This window comes from Anser anser (assembly GCF_964211835.1).
Source record: "Anser anser genome assembly, chromosome: 17".
NCBI classification, from domain to species: Eukaryota; Metazoa; Chordata; class Aves; order Anseriformes; family Anatidae; genus Anser; species Anser anser.
The window spans coordinates 5,978,488-5,991,654 of NC_139738.1; the positions used below are offsets into that span (position 1 = coordinate 5,978,488).

General features: G+C 38.2%; 1 protein-coding gene across 2 annotated transcripts; it reads left to right on the forward strand.

Moving 5' to 3' along the window:
* Window positions 1-1,041: 1,041 nt before the first annotated feature.
* Window positions 1,042-9,469, forward strand: LOC310883133 (arylacetamide deacetylase-like 4). 2 transcript variants are annotated; one of them, XM_083803009.1, is made up of 4 exons: window positions 1,042-1,322; window positions 5,600-5,816; window positions 6,566-6,629; window positions 7,666-9,469. In XM_083803009.1, exons 1-4 carry the CDS (start codon window positions 1,167-1,169, stop codon window positions 8,441-8,443), a joined length of 1,215 nt encoding a protein of 404 aa, XP_083659135.1. In that variant the 5' UTR covers window positions 1,042-1,166; the 3' UTR covers window positions 8,444-9,469. The 2 variants fall into 2 exon arrangements, with proteins under 2 accessions (XP_083659135.1, XP_083659136.1); XM_083803010.1 differs by lacking the exon at window positions 1,042-1,322 and adding an exon at window positions 2,039-3,943.
* The last annotated feature ends 3,698 nt before the right edge of the window (window positions 9,470-13,167 follow it).

A 13,167-nucleotide genomic window follows, 5' to 3' on the forward strand; every position in this document is an offset into this window, starting at 1 on the left:
GGAACATAATCTCACCTGAAAACTGAAAGTCCCTAATGATGCTTGTATCTGTCTTGAGATGACTTTCATGTACTTAGGAATTGCCTGTAATACCTATCAGAAATAATTTTTCTAAGTGCTACACATAATGTGCAGTTACGTATAATATACCTCTTCACACAAAACTGTCATACATAATTTGAGATCAATCTCTACTGCAAGTCTTGAATCCGAAGTTAATAAAAATCAGCCTAACTCTGTTGACTTCAGCAGAGCAGATCCACATCTGATAATACTCTTACCTGGAGTTATATAACCACCCCTATATCCTTCATAGAGGATGCTGTTAGACACTCACAGGGTTAAATATTATCACTGGAGATGCTTCTGGACATGCTGTTTTTAACAGCTGTAATTTTTTTTTTCTTTTGGCTTGTTTGTCAGCTGTTCCACTATTATTATTTTAGCAATAATGCAAGCATATTTGAATGCTCTCAAAACCAAATCATAACAGTGCTATATAAAAAACCAAAACAAAACAAAACACCATCCTTGCTTTGAAAAGACTCCATTCTAAGCTAAAGGATCAGGGATAGGGTAAATGCATACATTTTCACCAGAGGTGTATGTGTATTTGTATAGCTACACAAACAATTTATATGACAGGCACCAAATAAAAGCTGAAGAGAGACGTTCACAATGCTGAAACTTAGATTTCACTAGAAGTCTGAAAAAGTAAGGCACGGGGGCACAAGAAATCAAGAAACTGAACAGCTCTGAAGGCGATGGCTAAGAAATCCTGTTCCACAGGAACTCAGAAAAGACACAGGCTTGACTGTATTCAAGCAACAGGCAGAGACATAACAAGTTTTTGTCTTGTAATGCTGATGCTACAGATATGGCAAGCACTGGTTCTACAGTGATGTGCACAGAATCAAAACATGTAAGCTGTAAATATGAAAAACTGCTTATGTAAGCCTCCCTTGTGACTAATTGTTACTATCTATTTAATTGTATGGTTTGATTGCCACATGCTTTCATTTTCCTATTGGGATTTTTAAGAGCTGGATGATGGGATATGAAGAGAATTGCTAAACCTGCGCCTTTACCTTCAGAAATATTTCCAAAGCAGAGGGGGAAGGAGGTCACAGCTGCTTCTTCCATTTGACTCCTAACAATACAGCAAGATGGAACTTCTCTTCACACTTTTTCTTGTTGTTTTGACTCTTTTTGTGGCAATGTCTTTCTATTATGAACACCCCAAGGCAAAAATCCCGCCTGGAATGAGTCAGCGCAAAAAGCTTTACGCTTTTCATTATATCATGAACTTCGGGTTTGGTCTGGTAAGTAAACTTTGCTTAAAGCTGGACTTTTTAATTTAATTTCTGATAGAGGGATAAGGGATTGGTGATTTTTTTTTAGCACAAATGTTTAAATATACTGCAAATACACAGCTCGATTTATTTGGTACCACTGCAAATACCTTCAGCTCAGCTGGGTGCAAGATGACTCCATTGCTTGCTATACACTAAAGGTAACAATATAGAAAAATAAAATTCTGTGGACAGTCTAATATCCCATTTTTTCTGATCAAGTAAATTTTAGCTTTTTAATCCTGTTGCCTCATGCAGTGCTGGAAAATGTGAGGAGCTACCACATGTTCTATGTGGAACTTTGCTCTGTGTAACACAGTGCTTATTTAGGGAATGAGTAACTAAATGCCCTACGTGATCTCAGCTCTCTGCTACAAATGTATTGCTCTACTTCTGAGCCATCTGACAGACAGCTGCCACATTCGAGATCTTTGGCCTTTCAGCATGTCTATATGACTTCCTTTTTTTGAGTTAGCACACATTTAAAAAACACTTTTGTGATTGCTAAATCAAGCTTTTCTTTTAGCATTTTAAATTACACAAAAAAAAGCTTCAGTTTCTTTGTGTTGTGCACGACATTTCACTGCAATTCCATGTTCTAATGTTATTATTTTTTCCTCCCTCTCCCTACTACAATGCTTATTAAGTTTTTTTTTGAAGTCAGTAAGCTTCTGAGGACGTGACTCATTATGTCCCTTGAGAACACCTCACCCAGCTCTGAACGCTGCTATGATAGTAAAGCCATGAAATAAAATGGGATAGTAAGTCAAATTAAGTTTTCTTACATACACTGTACTATGTGTGGACCTCCGCATTTTCAAAAACAGTGTATGAATACTCTTTATCCATCAGACAAAGTTTTATCATTGTGTAATTCATATATAAGAGGCCAAACTGCAGAATTTAGAAGCTCACTGGTGACTAATGTAGTTCTCAACTTATAATCTGCTGGCCAGTGAGAGGCCAAGGAAAAGCATTGTACCACATCACCTCAAAGAAGCAGAAGGATAAGGATATTAATGTATGATTAAAGCGAAGTATAAATGCAAGGAAATTTTGAGTCTGCTGTCAGGCAGATTAGTTATGCCAAAGTAGCCAAATCCTTTCAAGGGATGGCAACCCATGAGGTCAAAACTGCAGGGAAAACAAAAGTTTACTAGGACAGACCTAGTGTTCAGTTGAGACAAAAGATGCATGTGAAGTCACTGGAGACAAATCAGTTTGAAGCAGCTATGTGCAACCTAATAAATTTTATGAAGAAGTGTTTGCATTCACCTAAGAGGATATACTTAAATAAAAAGAGCTATGTCTTAATAAGGTTGCCCCACAGAGCTGTGAATGCCCCATCCCCGTAAGTGTTCGAGGAAGGCCAGGTTGGATGGGGCTTTTTGCAACCTGGTATAGTGAGAAGTGTCCCTGCCCATGGCAGGGGGTTGGAACCAGGTGATCTTTAAGGTCCCTTCCAACCCAAACCATTCTATGATTCTATAAAAATTCTTCATAGAAAAATCTACCCATCCTTTATTTTTTCACTTAGTATTTGGTCTGTAAGAAGAAAAATGGACAGATCAGTAAAGCTAAACACTAGTCAAAGGGCTAAAACCTGTCCTTCCTCAGAAACGGACCTGCAATGATCGAGGGGCTGATTAAATTATGCTATGCACTGTGTTAATAGCTCTGTAAGCTTCCTGGACCCCATTTATCCTAGTAATGATTTAGGCAGAAGGGCTGGCAGAAATTGGGTGCAGATGGCAGGCCCCTGTACCTGTGTAAAGAGAACAAAGGACTCACACCAGGGTTAGCACAGCCAGCACGGCCCTCCCGCTGGCACCAGTTGCTACGTGCATGTTGCTGCAGGCCACAGCCCTCTGCTTGAACACGTATCTGGATTCTCCTTTGTAATCTAACTCAGGTTCCTCTCTGCCTCTCACACAGCTTTTCTCCTGGTGCATGGAAACCTCCATGCCAGTTGTCAGTGGGATCAGTTTTTCAGCATTTCACTGTGAATGACAATTGGTGGGCAGACACTGCTGCGCTTGCACTGACTGCAGAGGCCGAGCTAGACAACGCTTCAAAGGAGGTCGCAGCTCTCCAGTCCTGTCCTTTGGCTGTCTCATGCTACCCATAAGTCTTTCTTTTCAAGCTGTCATGTCAGCTATCATTTTAGAAGATCCTTAATCAATCCACATCCAACCTGTGCAACTACTGGTTTACAAATTATACTGCTAACCAGTTGCATTTCTTTGCGAGAGCCAAAATGTACATCACGTTTGGCCAACTTGGCTAATCATCTATGATTAACCAAGCTTTATGAACATGAAGATCCCGAAAGCGGGATTTCTGGTAACAAACTGGTGATGACTAGTCTTGATACATTCTAAACATACCTTTAAGTACACATAGCCTGGTCTTGCAGCTGACATGTAAGTGATGACTTCTTTTCAGAAACTGTAGGTGAAAACCCAGTACTGCATTTGGAGGGAGCATACAGACTGAAGAATGGATTTGAATCAGAAAAAGCAAAAATGCAAACTTGTTGATTCCTGCTGAACTTCCATTCATGGGAACTGTGCAATTTAAAACACCACCAGGTTAAAATTTCATTTGCATATTACCAGAAATAACTATGAAGATTATGTGTGATGATACTAATTACCGATGTCCTTCATAACTGCAATTTTTTGCAGGTACTCCACAGCAGATATTCACAACTAACAGTGAAGTGACTAAGAACGGTATAAATAAATGCCAATCTCTAGGAAAACTATTACATATTTAACGAAAATGAAATGTCACACTTCCAACACTACACACAGCAGCTGATAAGGATTCCTACTTTTGTTTCGTATTTCCAAGACAAAGATGGTGCCTATGATATACACAAACAGTATAGCTAATTACAGGAGTAACCTTAACCGTTACAAAAGTATTACTGTAAGGAAGGAAGAAAAATACAGGAGGGAATTGGAGAATTAAAGAAATAAAAATTATTTTCCCATGGACATCATAGAGGAGATCTGTAGAAGGAACCAGTATGAGACTAAAGCTAGGCTACAAAATGATCCTTCTTGTAGATGGGATCAGCTCTTCAAATGGCATAAAATGGGCTTTCTGCCATATTTAACAGGACCACATTATTAAACTACATGAGGTCTGTGAAATGTGAGGTGAAAAACACAAGACTCTCACTATGGGATTTTAAGATACATGCAGTATATACCTTTGTATATATAATTGGTTTTTGAAACACATATGTATGAACAGTGGCAACACAACAGATGATATTACTCATTAGAGAAGACAAAAAGTACAACATTTGATCCAAATAGAGCGGAAATGAGTGATACTGCCTCGTATTTTTCATCATAGACTAGATCAGACTGCAACCAAAACAGCTTAAAGCCATCCAGACGCAACGTAGACTAGCTCAGACTGACTCCAATCTTCAGCCTTGAATGTTTAAGTACGAATCACTGAGCTATGTGAATATCGAGCTAAGGTTCAAAATTATTCTTGTTGGGGAGGCCAGCTGTGGTAGATGCTACAGAAAAATGTTCTGCACGTTAAAAAGCTGTGGGAGTTTGGGAAACTAAAGTATTAGCCACACAAGGAGAAATTTTAAAATGCTGTAACTGCTCTCTCCTTCTTTTGTTCAAGCACAGGGCTACTTAAACACCTAGTGAAAGGAAGTATTTGCGCCCTCTATCTACTGCTAATAGCTTGAGTGTTCTTCCACTGATATAATCTAAGCCAGGATTTCACCACTGCAGAATGAGTTCAGATGAAAAACACCATGCCAACATCTAAACTTTCTAATATAATTCAGAAATTATTACCAAAGCTAACTCTGTGTTCTGCTAGATAGTACTGATAACATTTTTGCCAGAGATGTATGATGGTATTAACGAACCAGTTACAGTGATACTGTGAAAGTGACTTACAGCCAGATTTGCCCACAGGAAGTCTTTGCTTCTGGAGACGCATGGACACAACGCAGAAGATTCTTCTCAGGCAGCTACAGAAGACAAATTCATCCATTCCTTTCAAATCTACTGCTGAGTTACAGATTTTCGCAGGGTTTGCATTACAATGAAGGTGTATCCACATCATCATAACTGGCCACTTCATTGTCAGAACCATCAGGAGACAAAGTTTGAACTGACCATGGAAATTTAAGCTTTTGTGCTCATTCTCCAGGTAAGATGGAAATTTGTATTAATTTGTGGTTTCTTTTCCTTTACTAACAGGCAACATTAATAGAAAAAATTGGTATCACTTCAGAAGTCCATTTCCTCAGGATTATGATGGATGGGATACCGCCACCAAAAGATAAACATCTTTTTATCAAAGACTTAAGATTTGAAAAGGTTAAAGTAAGAATGTACCAGCCAAAAATGTCAACCACTGGACAAAGAAGAGGAATCCTTTATTTTCATGGCGGAGTTGGACGGCTTGGAAGCATTCGTAAGTAATGTAAATAATATGAGCTGTATCTACAAATACTATGCAGTTACTGATCTGACACTGTATTTCTTAAAAGACAAGAAGAGGTAGTAGGTAAAGCATTATAAATAAAAAAAATCATGTCAGGATAGCAGAGTAATTTTACTTACATGCAGCAGGCATCAAGTTAAATGATCTTTCTACAAATCACGTATCTAGAACTTCTTCGATCATTTATTGTCTTCTCCCTCATACTTATGAGAAAAGTTGAAAATTTCTAAGAATTTTATTTTTTTCCAAGAACTCAGTTCACGCTCACATATATGTGCAAGCTTGTGTATATGTCTGTATACTGTTGTGCATTTACAATGGAACTGTTTACAAGGAAAAAATATAATTTGTATTTAGAGATTAGATGGTGTCTCCTGAAAAAGAAAAAATAATACACTAGATTTGGCTGCTTTTTTTTCTTCTTTTAATAACTTCTCATCTTCAATGCCACTTTGGCAGTAGCAGCAGTGGTGCTTTCTGTTAACATTTCAGTGAGGAGAATGAAACAATGAATGGCAAAAATTCCAGGTTTCTTATTGGCAAGAAGATTCCCACAGATGCAATGAAACTATGAGGAATGCCCAGATTAGATCATACCAACAATAGGAGATTTACGGTGTAGCTTAATCACAAAACAGAGATTAAAAACTGCAGAATATTTTCATCTGACTTATTTTTAAAACAAGTTACAACTCCATTGAAATGTTTTGTTTTTATAGAGGCCTATGAAAGAACATGCCGCTACTTTGCTAGGAAAACCAACTCAGTGGTTGTGTCTGTTGGGTAAGTGGAGCCGATCCAAACACACAACGTGACAGCCATTCGTGTCTCCTTTCCAGGTTTATAATTCTTTAATGCTTTAGTCGCTGCAAGCCAAGTTCCTAGCAATCTGCATTGAGTATTTGTATTTAATGATCACATGCATTACACCAGCACTAATTACCCTTAGAAAGAACTAGCCAACTAATCCCCACTTACTTATTTCCAAATTTCCATTATAGCAGTTTTATAATTTGTAGCTACCATTAGATGAGGATGTTTTTATTTCCTAAAGCCATACACAAAGCACTGTAAGTTGAAGCCTGCATTGTGTTTGAAGTGTAACTACCTCTGTTGATAGCACAGTTGCCCAGACCACTAAATACTCATTTTAGTAGTTGTTCTGAAAAACTGTGTGCACAGTCCACATTTAACTTGCAACCAGAGATGACCATTTAAAATCTTTTTGTGATGAGCTGTAATATATTTTTAAAAGAATCAACTTTTAAAAATTCACAAAAATGGTTGTTGTCTTGGAATTTTATTAAAATTGCACTAATTACTATTTACATCCCAAAACACTTGGAGAATCATTAGCTCTTATTGATTCTGTTTATAAAGAATTGAGCTTACAGAAAAATGCTGAAACCTTTTTGTATTTTCATTATCCATTTTCTGCACTCATGTTGTCTAACCATTTGTTTGGAAATTTTCACTTTGATTTCTAAGTAGAATTGCTGATAGATTAATTTACACATATGTGGCTTGCCATCTAATTGTACAGAAAGTCAGTGTGTGCCCTCAGTCCCCTGAGTCACCTGATAGGCAATTAAATACATATTTTGCAAAGATAGAAGAATGCACTGACCCCCCTCAAACATTAACAATAGTAGCAATAAGACAGCATAAGCAGTAATTATTAGCAATTCTGTTGATGTAATTATAATCTCAGAAAGTTGTCCTTTCTTCAGAATGAAATATATGAAAGCATGAATGTAAGGACAACAAGGGGACCATTCATTAGATAAGACTATGTTAAAACACTTTCATTCCTATTTAGGTATCGCTTAGCTCCTGAGTACCCATATCCAACTCAATTTGAGGATTGTCTCACTGCCACCATACATTTTATGAGGACAGCACAAGATTATGGAGTAGACCCTTCTCGCATTATTGTCTGTGGAGATAGCAGTGGAGGTACACTCACTGCTGCTGTTGCCCAAGCACTGGTAAACAGAAGAGATGTCCCAAAGCTGAGAGCACAAATCCTAATATATCCTTTTCTCCAGGGTGCAGACTTTAATTTGCCTTCCTATCAGCAGAATGAGGGCATTCCCGTTTTGTTAAAGGAACGAACCGTCTCTCTTGGTTTGAAGTATCTCAATACAGACTTGTCTGCCGTAAACAATGTGCTTCAAGGCTGTCATGTTTCAGAAGAACTGAGACTGAAGTATCAGAAATGGCTGAGTCCTGATAACATCCCTCATGAGTTTAAAACAAGAGGCTACACACCAAGTACAGAACAACCGTTCTCAGAACAAGTCTATACATTGGTCAAGGCTCTTCTTGAGCCTGTTTTTTCACCACTGCTATCTGAAGATAGTGTTATTGCTCAGCTTCCTGAGACTTTCATTCTGACCTGCGAATATGATGTACTTAGAGATGATGGACTGCTGTACAAGAAACGATTAGAGGATCATGGTGTAAAAGTGACCTTGTGCCATCTGCAAGAGGGATTCCATGGAACAATATTCTTAGCACTTTATGGTAAGATTACATCATTCAAATCTGGACTCAAAGGCCTGGAAAAGATAACAAAATTTCTAAGGTTGATGTAAAACTCTGTTTCTTTCATTCCCTTTCCTGATTCCTATTGCTCACTGCTTGCAAAGATTTTTCAAAAACACCTTCGATTTTCCTTTTCTTAAATCATCTCTTGAAATTTCGGCATTGGATTTATTGTCCTTTTTATCCAAGAAATTGATTTGGTGATGGCTTTCTCTTCATTTTTACTTACGGTATGCAAAATCAGATGAATTTATCCTTCTTCTACTATCTCCTTCAGAGTTTTCTGTTTTACCCGTAAAAGATCTGGCCCCCATGGCAAGTGTTTCACAATGCATCAAAGATTAATAGAATCATTCAGGTTGGAAAAGACCTCTAAGGTCATCTAGTCCAACCTTTAACCTAGTACTAAATTCTACCACTAAACCATGTTACTAAGTTCTAAATCCACACGTTTCTTGAAGACCTCCAGGGATGGTGACTCAACCACGTCTCTTGGCATGCCATTCCAATGCCGCACAATCCTTTCAGTAAAGAAAGTTCTCCTAATATCCAACCTAAACCTTCCCCTGAAGCTTGGCTTAATAAAGTTCGAATAATAATATATAAACTGCAATATACAGCAAGCATGGTCCATGTTTTATCGAGATATTTATCTTATGAAAGCTGAGTTTGAGACAGCCTTGAAGAGAGGTTAATGTAGCAGAAAAGATGTGAGCATAGACGTAAAAGAAAGAAGTTTCAACCCTGCAACCATACTCCTGTTCTGGGACCCCCAGTATGAGAAAGACCTAGACATACTGGAAAGAATCCAATGCGGGACCACCACGATGAGCAAGGGACTACAGCACCTCTCCTGTGAGAGAGCTGGGACCGTTCAGCCTGGAGAAAAGGAAGCTCAGAGGGATCTTTTCAATGTCTATAAATACCTGAGACATTTTGCTGAAATAGTAACCCTAACATTCCTGGCTGTTAGTAAAATCACTTAGAATTATATAAATACATGAAGATAAGAGGAGAATGAATTTATTGCCTGTGATTAGAAATGATGGTAAACTATGAGAGTTTAAAAAAAACAACTAGCAAACAGGACTAAACACATTTCCAATCAGAGTATACTTATTTAAAATCTTAAATGTTTTTCATGACAAAGTTCTATCTATTTCCACATATAAAAGTTGATATTCCTTGATGTATAATCAACACAAATAATTACATAAAATATTTTATATCTACATTTTACATGCATTTTGATAAAAAACAGTTTGCACATAGGATTTGGCATTTAACTTAGATCTGTGTTAAGGATTCGTAATTGATAATGAATATCTGAGATGGAAGACATCCTCGAATAAAAATGTCACTGTGATTTAAATATACTTGTTGCATTCTATTTATTTCATATTTTGATATTAGAAATGTGAGTATTGCCAAGAGATGTCAGCAAACATTTTAATGACACTGTTCTCCTGAGGTGAATGTTTCACACTATAATTGTTTCCTCTCTGTTTTTATTATACTCTTATATCCTGCTTTACAATAATTTCTCATGCTACTAGACACTAATATCATGAATTCTTCAGTATGTTGGAGACATACTGCATTTCCATGCAGAAATGGAAGCATGGGTAGGATGTAATTTCACTTACAGTCAAAACTTCTGACTATCTTTGATTAAATGAATACCTGAAACACTGCCCACACTATGAACTTCTTTTGTTCTTGTCAGAGAAATTTCTAGCTCTATAATTTAAAAATAATAAGCTCTTTATCTGACATTATTGCATACATCTTCTGCCCACTACTGGCTTATTTAAACTATAATCAAAAGCAAAGAATGCTGCAGACAATTATGTACGGGAAGTCTTCAGGTGGAATAAGATACCTTACAAACAATGGAAGGATGTTCTGCTATACTCAGCATGGCTCTGTTATTTATATTCAGCATACTGGAAAATAAAGCCTACTAGAACAATCTGAATGCCAACTAGCTAAATTCACAAAGTCTTTAAAAAAAAAATAAATAAATAGATATATATATATATTTACAGGGTTTTTCCACATGGTCTTTCAAAATTAACACAATTTGCATGACCAAAATAGCAAAAATCTCCTACATTTTTTTCCTGATATCTAGGCAGACATATCAGTTATACTGACTTTTGAGTGCTATTCAAAATGAATTTTGAACTATTTTGCATATGGGCAAAAATGATACTAATTTTGAGATTTACGTCCTTCATTGGCATGGGTGGCAATTTGTCCATAAAGTTATAGAAGAATACATTAGAAGAATATGTATTAGAAGAATAAATACACACAGAGAATGTCAGAATGAGACAAAGAAAAAGGCTGGCAACTGTTTAGGTAATAAAGCCCCAAGAAGACATGCTGAAGATACTATAGATCTTTTCTTTCTTTAATGACTCGACGAGTAGTAAAATAACTGGTTATTCTGAACATTCAGTACTCACAATAAAATCTCAGCACATGTATTCGTTCAACAAAGTAATGGAGCGTGGACAAGACCGGTCCTCTCCAGAGGTGTCAACCCTAAATAATTTGGACAGGAGCCACATTCTAGTCTGTTCTCTAGACTTTTGCACATAGGCAGTATATCACAAATAAGAGGATTCAGGCACAGATCAGAACATTGTCAGGACATGAAAACTAGTGAAATGCTGAAAAGGTCTGTGAAGCTGGGAGGTCTGGATACTATTTGAATGGCTATATATTACAGAAAGATGTTAAGAAAATTAAGAAAGGGAAAGCAAATCGTTGTGCACCATTCCAACCACCAGATGTCAGTATACAATTGATATTTCAATGCTATTAGAATAACCTGGGAAACTGCTTTCTGCTCTTAGGCACATAATCTGAGCACCCGAAAGACATTACAAAAGGTCATAGAATGTTTTAGACTTAAATATTTTTGCTGAACCTGCTGCTATGCCTTCATATACTAAAGCAGTAGGTTTAACAACACAGTAGGATTTAAGGCATACTAATTTTCAAGTTCAATTACCTGTTCTAAACCAATCAAGTTATAGCGGTTTATTACAGAACTTTACAACTTCAATTATCTTCTGTTTTGCTATCTTTACATTACCTCTTTGTACTACTCTATTTAAAAGTCAATACACAACAGATATTTTGGAAAATAAACAGGCATTTAGAAAATACTCCAAATTTTGAATTTGATTATTAAAAAAACATTTAATATTATTCTCTACTTATGATGCACATTCTCTGTAGGATACTGCTGCTGAAATAAATAGATAGAATCCTGTAAACTATGGTTTCTTTTATTCCTGTCAGTTGTCTTCTAATTGCCCGTTACCCCAGTGATTCATTGTGTTTATTGACTCTCTCATGATAGTGAACAGAACAGAACAGAACAGAACAGTTGGAAGGGGCCTTCAGAGATCCAGTCCAACTGCCTGACCTCTTCAGGGCTAACCAAAAGCTAAAGCACATCAGTGAGGGAGTTGTCCAAATGCCTCTTGAACACTGGCTGGCACTGGGCATCAGCCACCTTTCTAGGGAGCCTGTTCCAGTGTTTGGCCACCCTCACGGTAACAGAATTGTCCCTAACACGCAGCCTGACCCTCCCCTGGCGCAGCTCTGGGCCGTTCGATGCCATCAGTTACCTGGGAGCAGAGAGCGGTGCCTCCCTCAGTGCTTCCCCTGCTCAGGGCACTGCAGAGAGCAACCGGGTTACCTCGTGGCCTCCTTTTCTCCAAACCGGACAACCCAAGTGTCCTCAGCCTCTCCTTATAGGATGTGCCCTCCAGCCCTTTTACCAGCTTTGTTGCCCCAAAATGCAGTTTGCCCTCTTGGCTGCCAGAGCACACTGCTGGCTCACGCTGCGCCTGATGTCACCAGCACCCTCAGGTCCCCTTCTGCAGGGCTGCTCCCTCCAGCCACGCATCTCCCAGTCTGTACCTGTGTCCAGCCCTGCTCCATCCCGGGTGCAGCATGCGACGTTTTCCTTTGCTGAACTTCATGCCATTGATGACTGCCCAGTGCTCCAATCTAGCTAGATCCCTCTGCACGGCCTCTTGTCACTGCAGGGAGTCAACAGCACCTCCCAGTTCCATCTTTGATGATTACCATCAGCAGCAAACTTGCTGAGGATGCATTCCTCTCCTGCTAACCTGAATATTCTGAGTTACAAGTATCAGCTGGATCTGGCCACAGCAAATTAAGGCTGTTGCAGTTCTGCCATTTTCATTCAAACTGCTTATGACTCAAGAACACATTTTGGTGTGGTGGCCTATCATGAAATGCCAGGTTGAGGTTCTGGAGCAGTTTATTTGGACTCTGGGTGGAGCAGAGTTCACCCATCCTGAGGAACAGAACTGCACAGCCACCGAGGCACACACATCCAAGAACTCATCCACATTTCAGAACGCTACGTTAATAAAAGCCTTCCACAGAGTCATCATTTCAAAAAAGTTCCTGCTGTTCTGAATCGTACAACACAAAATCTGAATTTTTCATCACTGAATGCTAACACATAATACTTGTTATTGTTTTTACTTCAAATTTTTGACACTACAGCTTTTTACTGCAGAACTTGTTAGCAAGTGTTTAAGCTGGGAGTCATTTGGAAGGGATATATTTCATAGGAGAACTTACAGGAAGAAAGGTAAGGAAAGACAGCAGACTAAACAGAATGCGATGTTCAGTCATGAATGAGAGCAAAATGCACAAGGAGTGGCTACTAATTTGGGTGGGGAGATGGAGATAACAAAGAGGGAGGACACCAAAAGGT

Bases quoted from the DNA above. Each gene is read 5' to 3' on its own strand.
- LOC310883133 (XM_083803009.1), top strand. From the start codon at position 1,167: ATGGAACTTCTCTTCACACTTTTTCTTGTTGTTTTGACTCTTTTTGTG. The intron at 1,323-5,599 runs GTAAGTAAACTT...CTTTACTAACAG, and splicing joins TGAACTTCGGGTTTGGTCTG to GCAACATTAATAGAAAAAAT. The intron at 6,630-7,665 runs GTAAGTGGAGCC...ATTCCTATTTAG, and splicing joins TCAGTGGTTGTGTCTGTTGG to GTATCGCTTAGCTCCTGAGT.